At 39.9% G+C, this 20,298-nt stretch overlaps 3 protein-coding genes and 1 long non-coding RNA gene across 6 annotated transcripts in view; 1 reads left to right on the top strand and 3 right to left on the bottom strand.

Annotated features, from left to right (window-relative positions):
• The window catches only part of LOC149623486 (protein slit-like), a 327,465-nt gene that overhangs the window by 247,827 nt on the left and 59,340 nt on the right, over positions 1-20,298 (bottom strand). For both annotated transcript variants that reach the window (XM_089852459.1, XM_089852458.1), the window contains exon 2: positions 12,720-12,944. The gene's annotated coding sequence lies outside the window, so the exon portion shown is untranslated. The remainder of the gene's footprint in view (positions 1-12,719; positions 12,945-20,298) is intronic.
• LOC149623489 (uncharacterized) lies at positions 1,628-4,606 on the bottom strand. The gene is made up of 2 exons (XM_089852486.1): positions 3,924-4,606; positions 1,628-3,046 (listed from the first exon to the last, which is right to left on the bottom strand). The coding sequence occupies exons 1-2, from the start codon at positions 4,438-4,440 to the stop codon at positions 2,262-2,264; spliced, it is 1,302 nt and encodes a 433-aa protein (XP_089708612.1). The 5' UTR covers positions 4,441-4,606; the 3' UTR covers positions 1,628-2,261.
• On the bottom strand, positions 7,702-9,296 carry LOC149623488 (uncharacterized). Of its 2 annotated transcripts, none has more exons than XM_089852693.1 (2): positions 8,971-9,296; positions 7,702-8,890 (listed from the first exon to the last, which is right to left on the bottom strand). In XM_089852693.1, exon 2 carries the CDS (start codon positions 8,852-8,854, stop codon positions 8,417-8,419), a length of 438 nt encoding a protein of 145 aa, XP_089708819.1. In that variant the 5' UTR covers positions 8,855-8,890; positions 8,971-9,296; the 3' UTR covers positions 7,702-8,416. The 2 variants fall into 2 exon arrangements, with proteins under 2 accessions (XP_089708819.1, XP_089708818.1); XM_089852692.1 differs by having other exon boundaries at positions 8,975-9,296.
• Positions 12,462-13,530, top strand: LOC149623487 (uncharacterized). The gene is made up of 3 exons (XR_016374740.1): positions 12,462-12,608; positions 12,692-12,760; positions 12,835-13,530. It is a non-coding gene; the product is annotated as an uncharacterized LOC149623487 (long non-coding RNA).

The following is a 20,298-nucleotide window of genomic DNA, read 5'->3' as shown; positions in this document are numbered from 1 at the left end:
TTGATCTCTACACCTTGATTTCCATGTTCGTATCGCTACTCTGTTATTATGATTATACTGATAACCCTTTCTCCTGGCTCGCTAATAACCGAATTGATGATTTTAATTAAGTCATCAATTATAATAAACAATCACTGGATGGCTTTACCCTCCGGTTAAAAAGAGCATCGAATAAAAGTTGTTCAAAGCGAGTACACTTTAACTCACCACGGCCAGCAAAAGTTGTCTGGGGAGAAATTTCTCTCTCGTATCTCTTTTCCCTGCCTCTGTCAGTCCCTTTACCAATACATGTATGTGTTCTCCTTTATTCTCGAGACGGTTTTGCTTAAAACCCTTTCCTCTCTCTCTCTAAGGTGTACCAAGGAAAAGATGTACATGGACCGTATAGCGAAAGAGAATCAAGTGTGGTGTATATAGGATGAATTAAGACCGTTTACGTCAAAGCCATTACACGGGTGTTGTCGGACGCTCTTAAATTAAACCCATGGTAAAGGAAAGCAGCTAGCGGCCAAGTATTGAATTTATCAAGGTTTCCCAGGAATATTGTAATACCAGATGGACTACCTTGAATGCAATTAAACCGTCCTTGACGATAAAGACTTGAAAAGATCAGAAAAGAGAACGAAATGGATTGGCTGAAGTATACCAGATATTATTATTTTAATGACGCGGTTACAAAACATCAATTTTTTTCAAACAATTAATAGCTATGTTCACACTTGCACTGGAGTCGGTTCAGAAGTCATGGTTTGCCCATGCAACTAGTTTTGTAACCGCATGTTCATTACTAGTTCGAAGCGACTTCAATAGCCTCGGTTTACACCTTCATTCGGTCTGCTAGGACTTTATTTAGTGTTCTGCTAAGGCAAAGATAAAATACACAGAAAACTCGTCTCATCCCAGATGAAATAACCCTGAAAATTAGTCTCATTCCAGGTGAAATAACCGTGAAAACTAGTCTCATCCCAGGTGAAGTAACCCTGAAAAAGAGTCTCATCCCAGCTGAAGTAACCCAGAAAACGAGTCTCTTCCCAGGTGAAATATCCCTGAAAACTAGAAACTTGCATCCAAAGTTCCAAACCCGCTTTAAGTTGGTTCGCGAAGAAATTTCAAGAAACCGTATCAGTTTTGTTCACACTTAACATTTTAAGCCTTTTGAATCGCTTTTCTAACCAGATTCCCATGCATGTGTGAACATAGATATTTTAAAGAAATTTTCCCCAGCCTTCCATTAACTACACGGATAAATATTCAGGTAACAATTTTAAAAATTCATGTCGGCTTCAACTAGGAATGAAATGCCAATTATCAATATGAAAGCGCCTTCCCTATTAGCGCGGCGGTGGTCGACACTCGAGCGCAGAGCCTTATTTAGCAAGTATAGGGGGGAAGCTCATTTCCAGCCCCAAGCTCCCAATAGCCCCCTCTGATTAATTGGGCCATTAAAGACGATCGTCTCTAAATAAAGACGCTCTATTAGTGCGGGCCCTTTTCCGGTAGCCAATCAGAGATCATCACCCCTCATCCTCAGCTTCTAGAGATGGAATGGAAGAGGAGAGAGAGAGAGAATCGTTTCTTATTATTTTTAAAGACGCGACAAAAGGGTGGGGGGGATAAGTAAAAGGGGAAAAGTATAGGATCGAGTTTGATTTTAGAATCGAAAGAATATTATTTAAGGGTTCATTAATTTATTATTTAACGGGTGAAAAGGTTTAATTGGATCGTAATTAGAGTAGTAGTTGAGGAAATTTAAGAATCGCTACGAAATAATCATCCCTAAAGGGATGGTGAACGTGTCAGACAAAACAACATTTTTATCTTTTGGCCAAAATCAAATCCCAAATTTCTTAAGAAATTGCGAATATTAACTGAGGACCGTCAATAAATATTGTCGTTCTGCCACCAAAAAATAAAGGTAATTTTTAAAAACATTTTACAAGATTAATATCGTCAATTAAGCCAGAAATTTACAGTTTAATATTTTGTACAATAAATCTTTATTACTAATTATATATATTTTTTTATTATACAAATTGCTATTTTAAACTTTTGCGGGATTTTATTATCTTATATATTACAGGAACGACTTTCGCAATTTTGGGAGGTAGTGCGCAAACTTTCAGAGGACCCCTTATAATCGCGTTATTTTATTTGAAAGAAGTTGAAGGTCTAGGGTCCTTTCTTTAATAATATAATAACTTGAAATTAACGACGGAAGGGGGGGGGGGTTCGTCCACGTGTTTGAGATGTTCTTATAAATATTACGCGTGTCCCAAATGATGCGCGAAGTACGAATGAGCGGAAGAAGCGAAAGAAGACTGGGACGAAGGTCCGAGCACGGAATAGGGGATGGCGGAATACGGAATTTGACCACCGTATAAAAGTCCGGCCGCTGCCGCCGCAGCCGCGGCCGAATAAGGCTGAGACGAGGAATAAGGACCGGCCATCGCCGCCGCGACGGCTGCTGCCGCGGCTGCCGATCCTCCCGGAGAAGAGTGTCCGCTTGGCGGGATCGTCGGACTGTTCGCGTCCATACCGGGGTTTTGCTTTTTCCACTTGGTCCTACGATTTTGAAACCAAATTTTCACCTGCGTCTCGGTCAACCTTAAAGACAGCGCCAAGTTCAACCTCTCGCAAACGGACAAGTATCGCGTCGTCTTGAATTTGTTCTCCAACGCCACGAGTTGTTCGTAAGTAAAAGCCGTCCGCGCTCTTCGGGGTTTCCCCGTTTTTCCGTCAGCGTTATTCGCGCCCGACGACGAGTTTCCGTTGCCACCACTACCACCACCGCATTTCTTTTTCTTGGAATTACCGCCCGAACTGGAAGAGTTACTGTTGTTTAAGTTGGCTGGACCACCACCGGGACTTCTGGGATTAGTGTTGACGTTCCCATTTCCACCGTGCTTACCATGGTGGAGTACCACCGGACCATCTTCGTGATCCAAACCCATTTCTTCCGAATTGGACGTCCGGCAGTGATGGAGATCCGGGCTAATGGTCATCCGGCCAGCGGAGGAAGGAGAGGGGGTATCGTCTTTGGGATCGACTATAAATTTATTCAATTTTTTTTTAAAAAAACAACTTTCTCGCCCTTCAATAATCGATAAATCATCGAAACTTGGAATTTATAGACGGTCCCTTATGTCCGACTGTATAACGTTTTCTATATCGAAGTATAACTTTTGGGGATTTGTTGAATTGAAGTTTCCCCTCTAGTCTGTACTCGCTTCTGCACTTATGTCAAGCGTTATGCAAAAGGAGATACGAACTCGAGCGGATATAGTCAAAATCCTTCATAGCCACGCACCCCCCGTGCTAAAAAGATTATCCTACAGCCTATATAGAGTCGAATCTCCCCGTGCAGATTCCGATTTAAATCCGCCATTCCAGTCAGGCGTAAAATAACTTCAGGAGTGAAAAAACTTCAGAGATTTTTACCGTGTGTTTAGGAGTTGGGATTTTAAATAAAAAATTGATATTCCAGAAATCGTTTAAAATCGAAAAAATCTTTTTTAAACAAAAACGCTTCAACCATATTAAAAACTATCCAAATATTTCGAATTAAGACCCATCTTCCTATTTTAATTAAATAAACTTCATTTAATCTAGTTAATTAATTTACTTTCCTCTAATACGAGTGAAATTGACTCGCATAAATGAAGCATCAAAATTTTAATAATTAATTATTAAAGTCTGTACGTATGTTTGCGTCGCGATTCCCCACGCTGCCTCTTAAGAACATACGAAACTCATTATACGTTTAGTTTATTAATCGCATTGTTATCCATTTAAATTAATGGCATAAATCTTGAGTGTTTCTAAATAACTAATTAGTAACAAAACTATATTTATTTACATAATTACCCCTAATTGCCAAGTTTCAACGATTCTCGAGGGGAAAAAATGGACCAAAGTGAACTCACTCTCAATTTTATCGCTACAATCGGATTCGGATCCACTACATTGATCGGATCCTCCGTTGTTAAGAGTATTGACTGTGGGTCCACCCATTAAATGTACTCTCCCGGGTCCTCCGTTCGTCCTCCAAGGCAAAATCGAAGCCGGCCACGTGTTTCTAAAATGATGATGCAAAGCGGAGGCCGCCGAAGATACGTGACTTTGGTGATGATGTTGGGTCGAAACCACAACGTTACTGACCGCACTGTTTCCCGTAAATTTACCAGGGTCCAAGATATCGTCGACGGAAAACCTCGTGTGACTCGACGCGTTATTATTGACATTGTTCGAATTGGAATTATTTTGTTGATGTCCGGCCGAGTTACTCAAAGCGTTATGCATGATTGGATTCGGTCTCTTCACTTGTTGCAAGTTCAAAACACCGTCTTCCGTTTTGATCGTTTTCACCGTTGTACCACCGCCGCCGGTTGCGTTGACGTTACCGCCGCGTTCCGACGTCTCGATACCAATGTCTTCCGCCATGGTCAGACGCCGTGTGTAGGTAATGGTCACTCCTGGGCAAATGACTTTTGATTTAGTTATAAACAAGCTCTATCCATCTACGGGACGCGGAGAGTAAAGCTCTCCTCTGACGATCATCATCTCGAAAATACTACTCGGCTCGAGTCTTCCGCTTTTCCGGAAGCAACAACAGTCAACGAAGGAATACTACCGAATTTTTATACCCCCCTCTCTTTCTCTCATCAGGATGGGTTGAAACTCCGCCTCGCCTTCTCCCGATTGGTTAGAGGCTCGCATACGTAATGGTCGCTCCTCCCGAGGTCTGGATGGATCCGTCTAGATACTCTCATCTTTCTCCCGACTCTTCGAGGGCTCGGAGGAGACTCTCGGAGTGGAGTGTATATTCTCCACTTTCTACTCTGTATTTGATACTAGTAGTGTTAAAGAGAAGAGATGAGGCTAGACCAGGCGGTGAAAGTGACGGTTTGCGGTATTAACAACGATTATTTCATGGATTGATTTTCAGGGGGACCTCTGTCCATTTGCGCATTTATAAAAGGACCAAAAATTCAAATTGGGACAATAGGCGTAAGATTCCTTTACGTATACAGTTAGGTACACTGACTTCGAACAATATTAAGCCTTAATTAGTAACTCAGATTTTTACATTAAACTTCAAAGTATACTATAAACTGGTACGGGAATCGTCAAAGAGCGAATGCAGCCCTAACTCATTGTTTTGTCTGACTAGCTCCTGCCGTGGGAGAATCGTCAGGTGTTTCGATTTTCCCAGGAGTTAAGGCGTTTACTCTGTCACAATTCACTAGCCAGTAATTGAAGTGTCCAATTAAGGGAATCTACAAGTAGCGTCTTTACAAACGTGGGAAAGTTTGTAAAGACGCTAGACCTTGCTCATTAAACGAAACTTTTAACTATATAGGAAATGTTAGACCCAAATTTGACGATTTGCGAATGCGCTTCCCTTTTAGAAAACGAATTCGCCAGCAGATTGTGATCTCGTTTCCCGGTTTTAAAAGCGTCTCGCCATTACCAAACTAACTGTAGTAAACGGCTTCTAAACATTATCTTTAAAACAACTACCAGCTTCTATACCACGCACCGCGCCCCGTCCCTCATCCAAAACTTTAAACAATCGGAGCTATTGTTAAAGTTGGCAAGAAAACCCAATGCGAACCATGGTCGAAAAAACCCAGATGCGAAGACCAAACTTCAATCTTCATCCTCTTTTAATTTGCGCAATAAGACCGCTGCGCTTACGCTTAATGTCTCGCCATCTATCCATTCAATATTACAACTTCCGTTTACAGTTTCTTCCCAAAACATCCCCCTTTAAAGGAATACATAAACCATTAGACAACTGGTTAGGCCACACACTGTAAAGCATTGACGTTGTACTAAAAATTTCTATTGAACGATTTGTACCAGCACATGACTGGTTTTACAAGTTGTCGTCCAATTGGCCTTATTGCTAAAAAATAAATAATTTTAATGGGTTTCGAATTTCATTTCAGTAGTCCTTTAAGAAAGTCAACCAAGGTTTGGCCCTCGCATAGAGAAAGAGCGTATAAACTATTCAACAGGCCCGCTTCTGTCGCCCTGTCACTGTTGCGTATAGTGTCAAAGACATTGGGTTAGAGGAAAAACTATATATATTTAGGCGTGTTGAAAAGCGCGTCTTATTGAAGAAAATCCGTAGAATAAACGATGGCAACGGGGATATTCGGCCCCTACTGGTTTTGCGTGCAAGAAATGGGGAGATTTCTATAGTTTTTCTACGGAAAACGTGTGGATATGCATGGGGAAATAGTTAGGGAAGCTAGAGAAATAAACATAAAACAGAAGGGAAAGAATTGTTCCGATGGAGACAATGTATACTTGAGTTACATTTTTTTAACCACGAATTCCATGGGCTACATTTTTCCTCTATTATAGTTTACATTAGATATAGCGTCGTATAACATTGCCTCTGGTGCATTTAACTTCTGGAATTTTAAACTGCATTGTTTCGTGACACAATAATGAGAAACAACCTCCATTTTCCAAGATGGCCACTGATTAAAGTCATATTTTATACACGATTCGAATTCTAATTTTTTCGGAATGAGTGAATAACATCAGTTATTAAATTCTAGCCTCAGAATGAAAAAAAAAGATTCAAACACACTTCAAAAAGGCTTACTCAATTATGATTTTTGAAAGAAAGCTAACTTCAAGTGGCAGGGTTTTCCATAGATTTCCTACCGGCGCCTGTAGAAGTGTTTACACTGGGACACACTAGTGCGCAAGGAGAAGTAACCATAAAGGGGCTCGAGTAAAATTAGAGTTTAACAAACTGACAAAAATACTCCTTTCTAACCTATTAAAAGGGATACGTGCTTGTAACGAATATCCATTCGACCCCATACTTATGCAGAATATGTTAGGCGTATGGCACACACAACTGCGCCCCCACTATGCCACAGAAGGAAACGATAAAGAGAAACATAGCAAAACGATCCTAATATCCGAAAATAGCGGCATTATGTCACTGTATTTGTGGTAGGGCGATAGAGAACTGATTGCCAGCGAGTATTAGGGAGGATGGGGACTCTTCTTTTTGATGACAAGACTCTTCTTAGAGGCGTTGATTGAGAAGGAAGAAAAGTCGCGGCTCAGACGTAAACGCTAAAGGGAGAAGAGCTTAGCTTATACTATATATACTACGTAATATTGGGTGGGAAGGCCCGTATCGAAAAGAGTATGACCAAGCGTCCATAAGCGAGGCGAAAAGATTCGCGGCGGGAGGTCAAACTGATCGATTTCCGGGGATGACAAGGGATGACGGAGTTCCGCGTCACTTTGCGGCTTCCATCATCCACACCGCCGCTCCAAAAACTCCCAATGCCTATATAACGCCCGCTGCTGTGTGGCCTCGTCTAACAACGCGATATTGTTTACATCAGGAAAAGCCTAATAATACCCTTGCCCTAAAACACATTTATTTAAAGAGTATCGCTTACAAAATAAGGTCAAGATGCAGGATGGCCAACATGTGACTGAATCACTAAGAAACCTAATTGTATACCCTCAAAATGGCGAACAGCTTTATGGAGTGGATTAAAATGCCATAATAGGCCATGATTTCCCACACGTTTTTCTATTAACTTTACATTATTATAACTGCGTCCCATCGAAACCATTCGATTATCCGATTGGGAACAGCGAGTTAAAAACCAAACCAAATAAAAAAATGATCCTCAATCTCGCTCCGAGTATAAATACAGGGTGTTTTTGAAAAGTCCATCACAAATTAAGGAGCGTGTTTATTGGACCAAACTGAGTGAAACGTATCAAAGAACATGGGGTCTACAACATTTAGTTTCGGAGATATGGCCCCCCAAACATTTGCCCCAAAAACGAGAAAATATCCCAAAATGTGGAGTAAGGGTTATTACCATTACCCAACTTGTTTCGAAGTCATAGACAATTTCAATAGCCTTGAATTTGAGAAACACTACTGTAACTTTAGATAGCAGAAGGGTATAAATGGGTAGAAGTACGCGTACGGCGGTAATGTAAAGCTAATACCAAGTGTCATAGTGTTTTAAGATTTCTCAGCACCCAGTAAAATGGTTGCGATTGAAGGTTGTGTTTTGTTCATTACGTTAGTGTTTGATGTGTCACAGAGAAAACGCCATGATACGATCCCAATGTAAATGTACTTTTTATTGGTTCTTAATTCTTAATCTGTAACAAATAACTACTACAAGAATTGTTCAAAGTGTTCACCACCCGCGTTAAGGCAAACTTGAACACGCCTTACAAACGATTCCCTAGCACGTTGCAAAATGCCTGGAGTATCGCGAATAGTTTGACAGGCATTAACGATTCGTCGACGAAGCTCGTCCACATCAGGTACTTCACTCTGATAAACTATGTCCTTCAAGTGGCCCCAAAGGAAGAAATGGCTCGGGTTAAGGTCGGGTGATCGAGCAGGTCATTCCACGGGTCCACCTCGACCTATCCACCGAAAAGGGAACGTCGCGTTAAGGTGAGCTCGGACAGCGAGACTGAAATGTGGTGGTGCACCGTCATGCATGAACCACATTCTGCGCACCAAACCTAAGGGCACGTCGTCAAGTAATTCCGGTAAAACGTCTTGTAAGAATTGTAGGTACGCCTCACCGTTTAACCTGGGCTGTAGAAAATACGGTCCAATTAAATTTTCACCTACAATACCGCACCACACGTTTAAACTAAATTGTACTTGGTGAGATTTAACGAACGTTGCGTGAGGGTTTCTTGGGGACCATTGATGCTTATTATGCAGGTTAATAATACCATCTCGCGAAAAGATAGCTTCGTCTGTGACTAACAGACTACGCGGGAAAACAATGGCGTTTATCTGAGGCTGAAACCACTGGCAAAACGCCATGCGTCGTGGGTAGACCGCGGGATTCAAACCTTGAACCTTTTGAAAATGGTAAGGATGAAACTGGTGACTTTTGAGGATTTTCCACACGAGCACGTGACCAAAGCCTAATCGCTTACCCACCTGGCGGGTACTTGCTGCTGGTTCGTCCTCGAAAATAGTAAGGACTTCGTCTTCTACGGCCTCTGGGACTTCTTGCTCTCTAGGTTGAGGTCCAGCCGGTTGGATTCATCCGTCCTGTCGTAAACGTCTGTCCACAGCCTCGAACGTCAGTCGGTTTGGTAAGCGTCTTTGCGGAAATCTTTCCTGATAAAAACGTACAGCTGCAGCAGCATTCCCCTCGGCTCGTCCATACATTAGGTTCATATCCGCATATTCGGCCCAGGTTAAACGGTGAGGCGTACCTACAATTCTTACAAGACGTTTTACCGGAATTACTTGACGACGTGCCCTTAGGTTTAGTACGCAGAATGTGGTTCATGCATGACGGTGCACCACCACATTTCAGTCTCGCTGTCAGGGCTCACCTTAACGCGACGTTCCCTTTTCGGTGGATAGGTCGAGGTGGACCCGTGGAATGACCTGCTCGATCACCCGACCTTAACCCGTGCGAATTCTTCCTTTGGGGCCACTTGAAGGACATAGTTTATCAGAGTGAAGTACCTGATGTGGAAGAGCTTCGTCGACGAATCGTTAATGCCTGTCAAACTATTGGCGATACTCCAGGCATTTTGCAACGTGTTAGGGAATCGTTTGTAAGGCGTGTTCAAGTTTGCCTTAACGCGGGTGGTGAACACTTTGAACAATTCTTGTAGTAGTTATTTGTTACAGATTAAGAATTAAGAACCAATAAAAAGTACATTTACATTGGGATCGTATCATGGCGTTTTCTCTGTGACACATCAAACACTAACGTAATGAACAAAACACAACCTTCAATCGCAACCATTTTACTGGGTGCTGAGAAATCTTAAAACACTATGACACTTGGTATTAGCTTTACATTACCGCCGTACGCGTACTTCTACCCATTTATACCCTTCTGCTATCTAAAGTTACAGTAGTGTTTCTCAAATTCAAGGCTATTGAAATTGTCTATGACTTCGAAACAAGTTGGGTAATGGTAATAACCCTTACTCCACATTTTGGGATATTTTCTCGTTTTTGGGGCAAATGTTTGGGGGGCCATATCTCCGAAACTAAATGTTGTAGACCCCATGTTCTTTGATACGTTTCACTCAGTTTGGTCCAATAAACACGCTCCTTAATTTGTGATGGACTTTTCAAAAACACCCTGTATATTGGAATAGAGTTTATCTAAAAAATATATATATATTTATTTTTTTCTGTCTATTCTTACTCTATACGCGCTACGTTCAAAGAAGACCAATCAAACACAACGCAAGGCATATTATACCGTGTGAGTCGCTTGGAAAAGACGTAAATTTCAAGAAAAATATTCAAAAAAAAAGAGACAAGAACCAGTTAAGGTTGAAGGGCTTCGTGAAACACTCGCTTAATTTCTTGGAAACTCGCAAACTAAATTACTTTAAATCGGTAAAAATTTGATTGCGACTCACGAATTATGGTCGGATGAATTCTTTTGGAATGGCCTCATCCCTGTCAATTGCAAGCCGCTCAAGGAGTATAGTAAGAGTTCCCCGAAGCATCACGCATGATATAGTCCCAACTATCGTTTTATAATTCAACAAAATAAGGGGTTCATGGGGTGCCCCAAAACAAACTCTTATGGATTCTAGGCATGATGGTGCGCGGTTATCAATACGAAATAGTTATTATAAGCCTCACCGAGGCCCGGGTTTCCTGGGTGGGGGAAGCCCCCTCCCCTCGGTGCTTCAGTCTCCCTCCCTCCCTCCGTCTCGTCGAGTATATACCGACGAAGCTAGATTCGTGTTTGCCCAGCAAATTAATTTATTTCCAGGTCGTCGTTTAAACACAAGAAAAGATATGTAGGTACGATTTGCTCCCTGAAAGGTTACAGCTGATTGGCCGGGGTCAAAACCTATTTCGTCGCCTATGTACACAACACTGGGTTCCCCTTGTGTCCCCGCGATTCAAGCAACGGGCTCACAGGCCCGCAGATTGAAACGAATACTAGCTCGCGGGGCTCTATGTCGCAGAAGTCAACCAATCCTAAGTTATAAAACATTTTCAGAGATATCACAATTAATAACCAAAAATGAAATATGTTAAGTAAAACATTCGGCGATAAAATCCAGCTTTTATCTTTCAAAACATGATTAGTAGTTTTAGATTAAGAAACTTTTTCATTAACGACGTTACCACTGACGTGTTCAAGGCTCGAGATTCATAGAGCCATGCACATATATCACAATGTGCAACATCAATTAAGCATTATTATAAAATTGAAAATTAGTAATAGTGTGAGAATTAAGAACAAAGATCGTCATACGATGAACATAACTTCTAATTAACTAGATAATAGACCGTGAAAATGTTCGTTAAGATCTCAAACTGATACGTAGAAAACCCGTCCACACTTTGATATCTGAATAATTCCGGAGCTCGGAGTTGAAAAATGAACTTGCCATAATTTCACGGTTAATCAACTCTCATTGGGCAACCTTTTTGGAAAAATATATAAAAGTCGAAGCGTGTAACGACGAGGGAGGCTGGGCAGAAAAATTCCCTTCGGGGCTGACGAGGACGACGAGAGGATCCATATAGGAAACGTACGGAAAATTTCTTTTCCATTCAAGCCGAATTGGGCGAGTGATTGGAAAGGGGTGCGTACGCCCACCATCCATCGAGGCACCCTTCTTTTCCTAGAATCTAGTTCTTCTTTTTTCTCTTAGTCCAAACACGCAACCAACGTCCTTACGTAATTGCTTTTTATATAGAGATGAATCTATGACTGGATTCGTGGTGCGCAGTGTATAGCAGCGGCGGATGGGCAAACTCTTTATAAAAGAGAATACCCTATCGACTATGGTGGACCCAATTTCGGGAGCGAAACGCTGACAAGAAGAGTATCAATACTTGGAGTAGCAATTTGACAGATATACCCAAATAGATTAATGTCATCAGTTCTAAAAGTCATATATAATTTCCCCTAGGTACAGGCCATGGTATGTCGGCCATTTTGAAGAGTACGTCTAATCTTCAGTTATTATAGCCAGATTAGGCTAGGTTTCAAGTATCTGCTTAAAGAATTAATGGTTCATTTTTTGTGGTGAAAGAAGAAGTAGAAAATACGAAAAAATAACGCGATCAAGGTCACCGCCTATATTGACCTCGATAATACGATAATTATCGCGATTTAAGCTTATATATCGTCGATCATTGAAGCAAATCAGATGAAGAATAACGTTAAAGCGGTGTAATGTATGATGAAGGTTTTGTTACCCCAAATTTGCAGGCAAATGTATGGAACTCGATGCTATGACCTGAAAGGTTATGGAACTATGGGAGGCAGCGCTATGATCTAAAAGGTTCAGAGACTATGCGATCAAGGTCCCGCCTATATTGACCTCGATAACACGATAATTATCGCGATTTAAGCTTATATATCGTCGATCATCGAAGCAAATCAGATGAAGAATAACGTTTAAAGCGGTGAAATGTATGATCAAGGTTTTGTTACCCCAAATTTGCAGGGAAATTATGGGACTCGACACTATGATCTGAAAGGTAATGGGACTATGGGACGCAGCGCTATGACCTAAAAGGTTAAGGGACTATGGGACGCAGCGCTCTGATTTGAAAATTGGTTAATGTGCGTAAAATTTGATAGTAACTCTTTTGGTATAAACTGTTCAAAGACTACAAAATCTCAAATCCCATCTTAAAACCTTATAGGAAATTGGACTTTAAAATTAAAACTTACATTTCTTCAAGCCCTGAATGGAACTTCGTTTCGTTTGTGACGTGAGAAAGAATATGATGATATCACTTAATACTGCCTCCAGGTTACGTATCCTCCTTTTCCAATATTCTTCCAGACTCCTGCAGGTAAGGTTGAAGAATTCTTGGCGATGGTTTTCCGTGCGTGAACGATATACTCGGGTCCGTTTTGCGCTTGAAGCTAATACAGCGTGACTTCCAGAGTAACCTTTTATTAGAGAATAGAAAGGATCCTTATTAGATGCTGGAGGAACGAGGGTATACATTGCGTGGCTAAGAAAGAATAGGACTGATTTATAAAATTGGGGGGTTAATTTGGTCATGATCCGGATGAGTGATCTCCTATGAGAATTGGAAACACACACGCAAAAAGGGTTTGCACAGTTTGATTAAGCTAATTAATCAACTAAAGCCTTTGTACTTTGGTTAATTGATATATATATACGTGGAATTTTTCCACACCCATAGGTCGAAAACGATTATCGCAAAGCTTCTCACATATGCAATATAATTAAGCGGATGACCTGGATGTCTGAACATGGGTTAGGCGAAACCCGGGTTTTATTGGGTTTTTTATATTTAGCAGTTTCCGGAATTGTTGAAATTGTAATTTAAAAGTAACTGCTTAGTAAAAAAAGCCTTAATGTTTGATAAAAATAATAAATAAATATTATTAAATAATACTCTGAATTTGAAACAATAAATATCTTAAACTATATCTTTAAAATGAAATTATTTTAGCATTTAAATTCATCAAAATTGAAGATTTTAATGATAGTTATATTAAGTGTTTTTTTGGGGGGGGGGGATATTTTTAATTCGAACCCTGGTTAGATTATGTTATCAGATCATATTGGCACTGCGTTTTGGAGAGAAATAGTTTATCTAATCCTTAAACGAAAGCTACCAAGAGTCTGTTAAATTCAGTTCAATTGTACAATTGATTAAATAAAAGAGTTATATCAAATTTAATAAGTTTTCAAACAAGGTCACGAGTTCGAAAAGTCTGGGTCGGGCTTGGAGATCTTCCGTTCAAAAATATTTAAACATTAAAGAATATATATAGATTATTAAATTTGGGAAATTCATTTAAATTAAATTTAAAATTCCTAAAACTTGGTAAACATGTTTACCTTGTAAAAATTATATAAGTTAATTAAATTCAGTTCAATTCTAAAATTGATTTAAAAAAGAGTTGCATCAAATTTCATAAAGTTTTCAAAGATGGTCACAAGTTCGGTCAGTCTGGGTGGGCCTTAGAGATCTTCCGTTCAAATATGATTAAACATTAAGGAATATGGAAATTATTAGATATGGGAAATTCATTTAATTAAATTAAATTTAAAATTCCTAGAACTTGGTAATCGCGTTTACTTTGTAAAAATTATAAATCTTAATTAAAGTTCAATCTATGACTCGAGTCAATTTATTAGCGAACCTGCAAGCCTTCGTTTGAAGTTACATACCGTTTTCTTGAGGGAATGCATTTTGGTAAAATTTTGTATAGAGTTATACGTCTTAATTTTGAAAGCTTCATAAATATTATTATCAAATAATATACGCGTTTCAGTCAAATTAAACTTTTCAATTCGTTGTGCTCGTGATCAATAGATATGTAAATAAAGACTAACAGGATGTTGGCTTTACCGAATATCATGGAGTAAAATTGGAAGGAGAGGTAAAGAGGGTGATACCCATCCGACAGTCCTTCCTCCCATTACGCTACGAAGAATACATTTCAAACCAACCCTATCCTCCCGCTCTTGAAGGCTGGCGTCAAAATCCTGGAAAAGCAGGTTCTGCCTTTACTTCTCCATTCTATTTTCCTCTATGCGAAAAAGAACTCGTGAAGCTCAGGAAGGTCGTCAAAGGATAACCTTTTTCTCTTTACAGGTTTAACGCTATGAAGTTCCCATTTGCCACGACTTTAGGGGCTCAAAGAGATACTCCCTGTACAGTCAAATGTACAGTGTGCACACTGATGTCTCGCCCCATCGCTAATTATATTATCCTAAAATAACCAAGAATATCAAACCAATTGACATCTGACTTGCACCAATGCAGAGTCGGAATTCGTAGCCATCAATTTAACCAAAACGGAATTGCCACGTTGCTAGACAAAATTATTGGGGCATTAATTTGCGTCACTATAGAAGGGAGCAATTGCCTGGGTAAATGAAAGGCTAGAGGCTAGATAGTTTAGAATGATGGAGAAGAGTCTGAGGTCTCAAATGGGTCTACTTACTCGGAATATTTGTTTGGAAAAGACCTAATTAAATTTGTTTCTGCATACGCCAGGGAAATTTCTCCGGCATTAATTTTGCATCGTCTTTAAGTCTTAATCACACAGTAAACAGAAATTTTCGTTCATCATCTCTTCTCTCTTTCTCCCGACTGACTCTCAGAGGAGAGACGGACGCCCACGTTTACACAAATGTTACCCCCTATAATGTTAGTCTCTCCTTATATTTGACATAAATTTAGTGCAACAGAATCAAATAGAATAGATATAGGACTTGGCCTTACGCGCACGGTATAATATAACTTTTAATTGTAAAGTGCTCGCTAAATTTCGGGATTTAAAATAGAAACGCAGATGTAGTAACGGTATAGTTATAGTTTAAAGAGGAGTTGCGAGGATCGTAAGTGACCAGAAGCGCATTTTGAAATGAATATATTTATATGTTTAACCATATAAACTTATGTTTAAAAGGAGTGGATCTAGTACGCGTTTTAACTTCCTTCAGTTGAAGTTCAAAAAATAAAATTTTCACATACAGGCCTACTAATAAAACATAAGATTTTCAGTGAAATAAGATGAGGTAATACGATTTATTTCTATTTTTTTCAATCGCATCCAGACAAAAAAAGGCCTCCAGCCATTTAGATTGGGGAATAGCATTGAAAGAAAATAAAAAATAGAAAACAGTTGAAATAAGTTGATATTTTATACAAATAAAGCTTATTTCTCCTACGGGGGAAATGGTCCTATCAGAAGAGTATACGTATATAGGTCTAAAGTCAATTCACGCGAAGCTAAAAATGTATAGTTTTTTTTCTTATTTTCCATTAATCTCTTTGAAATATGGCTCGGGTCGAAAAACACATCCAAGCACTATTGATCTGCCACTCCAAAACAGACAGTGGAGTGCATTTGAAATACCTCTGACGATGTCTAGCTAGAGCCAAATGCTTCGAAAATTTTAACATACAGAAGAAAAAAGGCTTTAAATCGGTTCTGGTTAATTTTAGATAATGTAAATAGCGATAAATAGTTGTTCAGGGTCCGGAAGAAATTTTAATATTGAAAATCCAGGACTTTTCCAGCTTATCCCTGACCAAATTTTGCCAATATCCCTGATCATACCATTTTAAGGCGTTTACCAGAGCCCACTTCATCACACTTGACCAATATTTAGCATTGCTCGATGCATGGTTTGAGATACCAAACCAAATCCCTGACTTCAAATCCGTGACTCCCCCCCCCTATTTTCAATATCCCTGACTTTTCCAGGTTATCCATACGAACCCTGATGTTGTTACGCGTAGGTCTAGGTGTTTGAACTCATCTTCTAGCCACGATACGTATTAGATTCTCTAAGTTCAATACTGATTTCCGAGATAACAGTACTGTCTGTACCTTCGCGGGAATCCATTTCAGGTTTATAAAAAAGAGAAAACTGTAAGATAGGGGCCTGGTAATACAGGGGCAGACGATCAAAAGAGAGTCCCGGAAACTGAGCATGAAGTCTCGGGAGAGAAAAGACCAATCATCCGGCAAAATACGTCAGGAGGCCCGAGAGTTCGCTAGATGTTTACAAAAACGTTTTCGAAGCCATTCACTAGAAAGAGCGGCGTCCGAGACTCGCTTTACTCGCTGTATACAGCTTGCTATGTACAAACACACACACACACAAATTCACCTGGGGATTTAAGGCTTCATTTTCCCTTTTTCCATCAACTATTCAACGTCGCATTAGGAAGATACCTGTATTACCTATCCTCCAATCTCCGTCGAACCGCTTTTAAACTCTATATATATCTGTGTGTGTGCATAAAAGTGTACAAATACGGGTTCGTTTTGTACTGAACGAATTTATTTCGTTTCAAATTAAGCGAAAAGAGGTATATAACGGCAGGAGGATGGGGTTTTCTTTCAAGTATAACATTTTTATTTGAAGAACTATTTTGGGTTTACCTGATATGGAACATTGGGTAATTGAGAAAAGTGGTGGTTGTGATAATTGGATAAATACTGCGCCAATATACTAACCAGAACTTCGGGTGTATACATTTATCTATAAAGGAAAATACCAAGAATTTTCTATTTTATTCTAATATTTCAAAGTATATAACCACGAATCTTTAAACAATATGAAACAAGAGAAAATATGGGTTGATAAAACCTTCCTTATAATGCTCTGTATGACCAAAGAGAATATACCAAGAGGAGCAGAAACTTTTGCCTTTCACAAGGCTTTTGAAAAGCCCGGCCACGGTTTTTGGAGTAACTAGATCCGGTTTTTGCTGATTGGCTAAGCAGCGACGTCTTTTATTGGTTAAATTATGACAACTGCATATTTTGGTGGTGGCAAAGGGTTCATCTCTGAGTTGAACGTTGAAGTACCATAAGGTAATTTTTAAGAGTCACGTGAACAACCGGAACTAGTTTCTCCAAATTCAGAGCCGTTCCCTATTTCCAAAGTTTCCGCTCCTCTTAATGGTATATTCTCTTTGGTATGATGTTACAACGCTTTCTCAAGTTTCTTTCATCGACCAATTAGTGCTTAATGACATTACTGACCTCTCTGTGACGCGGATCATGACGTAATGAAAGGTCACCATAGACACCTGAGGTGATCTACTTAATGGATCGAAGCTTAACGCGAAGGGTATTGAAAGAAAACTTAACTTCTTATAAAATGGATGCGTGGTTCCAATTTAAAATATTCATTATTTTATGTGTTCTTTCAAATAAAAAGGGGAAAAAATCTAGCCAGGTCCTTTAAACAGTTATATCACAACTGCACCGGATTTGAAAACAGTTCGTATTTTTTGGGAGGTATAGTATATTCATGCGCTTAACTGTATTCCCTGAAGTATATTCTACTTAATGGATTGTCTGATTTGTATTTCACAAAACAGAATAAAAGATCCGATGACATAGCGGATGTATACACGGCAAATGGTGCACAAACACTGCGGAGATTACGATATAATACTACACCGAAACGAATGGCAAAAATCAGAAAGAATATTGCGTGACCATAGGTTTCATAATCATGTAAGTACGCGTTTAATCGGAGTAAATCAAATAGGGAGCTACCACGTTACTTATCATTTTGGAGCAATATCAATTTAAAGGAACTGCAAAGAAGGCATCGACGGGTGGGTAAAAATTATTTGAAATACGTCACAGACATCACGTGATGTCAAGATACAAAGACTCCTCATGGTGTGGAACTGGACATCTAGTCCTTGTTTTTCGCAACATTTCAGCGCCAATTCCATGAAGTGGTAATTTTCGAAATAAAACGAACTAAGCTTCATTGAACCACGCCTCTCCTCAGCCACGTGCCTCTGACGAATTCCAAATAATTTTTACCCACCCGCCGATGCCCCTCTTTACAGTCCATTTAAGTTACGACGAAAGAACACTTGTCCTTTGTTGTTAAATAGTTGTCAAGCGCCAGAGATCGCGATGCAGTTTCAGAGCTCACTTTTTTAAAACTAATAGACCATTTCGATGTAACATGGGGGTAAAACTCTGCCTTCCCTCTCACTTTTTAGCGCCAGCGCAGTAGTCTTTTTTATCACGAGAGACGGCAATGTATCAACCCCCTCTTGTATGTCCCGATACTGAGTGTTGCCTCCCCCCTTTTTTACGTCGAAAAGGTTTCTTCTCTTTTTCTATAGTTCCCACTCTTACGAGGTATACTTACAATAGTTAAGTTACTTAGGCCGGGTCGCGGAGCAATGGCACAAAGATGTATAAAAAGCTTTTTATCCGAAGCGACGATTCCTCTAGGGAAAGCCAGAGGCAGAAAAAAAAGCATGGAGCTGCAGAGAAAACAAACACTATAAGACCGAGTTTCAGGGGGATGAAACGGATAAAGAGAAACGCTGATTCCGGAAAAAAATAGGGGCCACCCTTGCTAATGTTCTAAAGTGGTTTGGACGCTTAAGTAACAATTTCGACCAATTAAACCAATGGGACCTCAATGACGCCAAAGAGAGAAGAAATCCGGAAAAACTTGGAAAACCCTCAATCTTCCGCAGTTTAGCTATTTACTTCTCTTTGTGTCTCGTAACCCTTTTGGGGATTGCCAAGTTATCTGATTTTCTACTTCTTTTTTAACGGCCTACTTTCTTTCTTACACGAGTGAACATTAAATATTAATCCGCTGGTTTTCAATTTCCAAGAGCTTTTGTATATGAGGAATGCGAAATACGTCTCAGAGCGAGCGCGAATGTAGGCCTAAAAACAGCTTATTAAACAAATTGAAATCATGTTGTAAACTGGTAACTGGTGAATGGTGATTAACTCGTTTATTGTTTCCCAATAAATATTTTAAATTTGTTAATGAATCCTTATTTTAAAGACTACTTGGATAGTTCTTATAGCAACGACACGGCTTGGAGGCCGGGCTTTTGACTTCACCAGGGAGTCTGGCCTCCTTGTGTACCACCTGAAGTCTGGCCTCCTTGTGTACCACCTGAAGTCTGGCCTCCTTGTGTAACACCTGAAGCCTGGCCTCCTTGTGTAAATGGTATGAACCCTCCTAGTCAGAAAACTATGTATACTTCTTCGAGTCAAATATAAGACGTGTTATCCCATTTCAAGAAAAACCCTTGAATTGGTTACAGAAAAAATACACAATAGCTTTGGGCAAACGAAAAATTCAAGATAACTATTTCCAAAAGTCCTATTTGGCTATAGAACATTTCGGAAATTACGTACAGCAAAACCAACACCCAGGGGCGAGGCCGCCATTGGGGTATTGTCCCGTACGCCAAGAAGCTACGGCTTATGGAGCCCCAGTTCACTACACGCTAGCAAACTCGCAATACATCTAGCGCTACTTCTTTTCGAAAGGGAGGGTACCCCAATGGCGACCTCGCCCCTGTGTGTTGGTTTCTCTGTATGTAATTTCCAAAATGGTCTATACACGATTGTCGCCAAGCCTGAACGATAAAAAAATATTTAAAGTGTCCCCAAAAATGTCTCCGTATCTCAGTCGTTCCAGACGCAGTTACTAGATAGGTGGCGCGACGAAAAAAAAAATGTGCGGAAGATATTACTTAAAGCGCCTCTAACGGGGCGATTATGAACTAGAATGAGCTAGGGGCGAGTATAAAATTGAAATGAAAACCAGGCAGTTTTTGATAGCCGGGTGGATGCGTGATACGGGGAAGCGTAGTGATGTTGTAGGCTCAGAAGAGAGAGAAGAAAAAAAACTGGAAGCATTGTCAGAGTCAATATTTGCATCGTCTTTCAAAAGGGTTAACGTCGACTCGGAAGGGCAGGCGACGAACAATGAAAAGGTTAAAAACTTATCGTT

Source organism: Phalangium opilio, unplaced genomic scaffold (genome assembly GCF_054372755.1).
Source record: "Phalangium opilio isolate 3A_F unplaced genomic scaffold, DU_Popi_V2 ptg000113l_1, whole genome shotgun sequence".
NCBI classification, from domain to species: domain Eukaryota; kingdom Metazoa; phylum Arthropoda; class Arachnida; order Opiliones; family Phalangiidae; genus Phalangium; species Phalangium opilio.
Note: the sequence above shows the minus strand (reverse complement) of the source record. Positions and strands in the feature narration are given on the sequence as shown.